At 62.5% G+C, this 1,162-nt stretch overlaps 1 protein-coding gene across 1 annotated transcript in view; it reads left to right on the top strand.

The window, feature by feature from the left end:
• LOC101646976 (keratin, type II cytoskeletal 8-like) overlaps positions 1–1,157 on the top strand; it is a gene marked incomplete at both ends in the record, with an annotated part of 3,069 nt that extends 1,912 nt beyond the window's left edge. Inside the window, 3 exons of the mRNA XM_045293954.1 lie at positions 1–152; positions 389–514; positions 1,071–1,157. The exon at positions 1–152 is cut by the window's left edge and continues 13 nt beyond it. Of these exons, the coding sequence (XP_045149889.1) occupies positions 1–152; positions 389–514; positions 1,071–1,157 (365 nt within the window). The remainder of the gene's footprint in view (positions 153–388; positions 515–1,070) is intronic.
• Between the last annotated feature and the right edge of the window lie 5 nt (positions 1,158–1,162).

Here is a 1,162-nt window from a genome sequence, read left to right as displayed (position 1 = left end):
TGCAGGCTCAGATCTCGGACACGTCCGTGGTGCTGTCCATGGACAACAGCCGCTCCCTGGACATGGACGGCATCATCGCCGAGGTCAAGGCCCAGTACGAGGAGATCGCCAACCGCAGCCGGGCCGAGGCTGAGAGCATGTACCAGATCAAGGTGAATGGTGGGGCCATCTCTTCCTCGATGGCTCTAGTCACAAGGAGGGAGCAGTCACATTCTCCCGGGACTGTTGGGTGGCACTGGTTGCTCCCGCCTGGGGACCTGGGAGAAGGGGTTCAGTGGGGGTGGGGGTGGGAGACAAGTGGCTCTGGCACCGGGGGCACTTTCCCCTGGGTAGAGGGCACCTGGGGCCTCAGGTGCCCCCGGGCCTCACTCTTGGTCTCTAACCACAGTATGAGGAGCTGCAGGCCCAGGCTGGGAAGCATGGGGATGATCTTCGTCGGACCAAGAAGGAGATCTCGGAGATGAACCGGAGCATCAACCGGATCCAGGCTGAGATTGAGGGGCTCAAAGGCCAGGTAAGGGCTGGACGAGTCCAGGGGTGAGGGCAGACCCTGGGACACGCCTGGACGAGGAGATGATGTAGGGGGCAGGGAGGGAGCTGGGGGTGGGGTGGGGCAGGGGCAGGAATCTTAGAGTGTGGGAGTCACAGGAGAGGGAAGGCGACAACCAGCTTCTCAGATCGTTCTGGGAATGTTGCGGATGCTCAGGTGGTTCTTGGGACCTTGATGGGGTGAAAGGGCATTGGCAAAGGAGGTGGAGGCCTAGAATGGGCCTCCCAACCCCACTTTATCTCATCTGTCTTCTGAATCGGGGCATGACTGGGCTTAAGAGCCTTTAAGAAAGTCTAGACACCAGGGGTCTAGCCCCATCGGGGTGGGGGTCGATGCTGTGCAGCCCCCCAGGTGAGGGGTTTGTGATGGAAGCTGCCGGAAGCCACCGGCTTGCTCCCCGAGTTGCCCCTGTGGGATTGGGCCCTGGAGAGGGCCTCTCAGGAAGGTGGGTGTGGGGGGTGGGTGGGAATGGGGCGGGACAGGAGGCACCTCTATCCGCTGACTGTCCCTTCCCCTATAGAGAGCGTCCCTGGAGGCCGCCATCGCGGACGCTGAGCAGCGCGGGGAGCTGGCCATCAAGGACGCCCAGAACAAGCTGGCCGAGCTGGAGGC

The sequence above is a fragment of the Echinops telfairi genome, unplaced genomic scaffold (genome assembly GCF_000313985.2).
Source record: "Echinops telfairi isolate 266 unplaced genomic scaffold, ASM31398v2 ScPeMD7_2458;HRSCAF=3037, whole genome shotgun sequence".
Lineage (NCBI taxonomy): Eukaryota > Metazoa > Chordata > Mammalia > Afrosoricida > Tenrecidae > Echinops > Echinops telfairi.
This window is presented reverse-complemented; position numbering and strand designations above follow the sequence as displayed.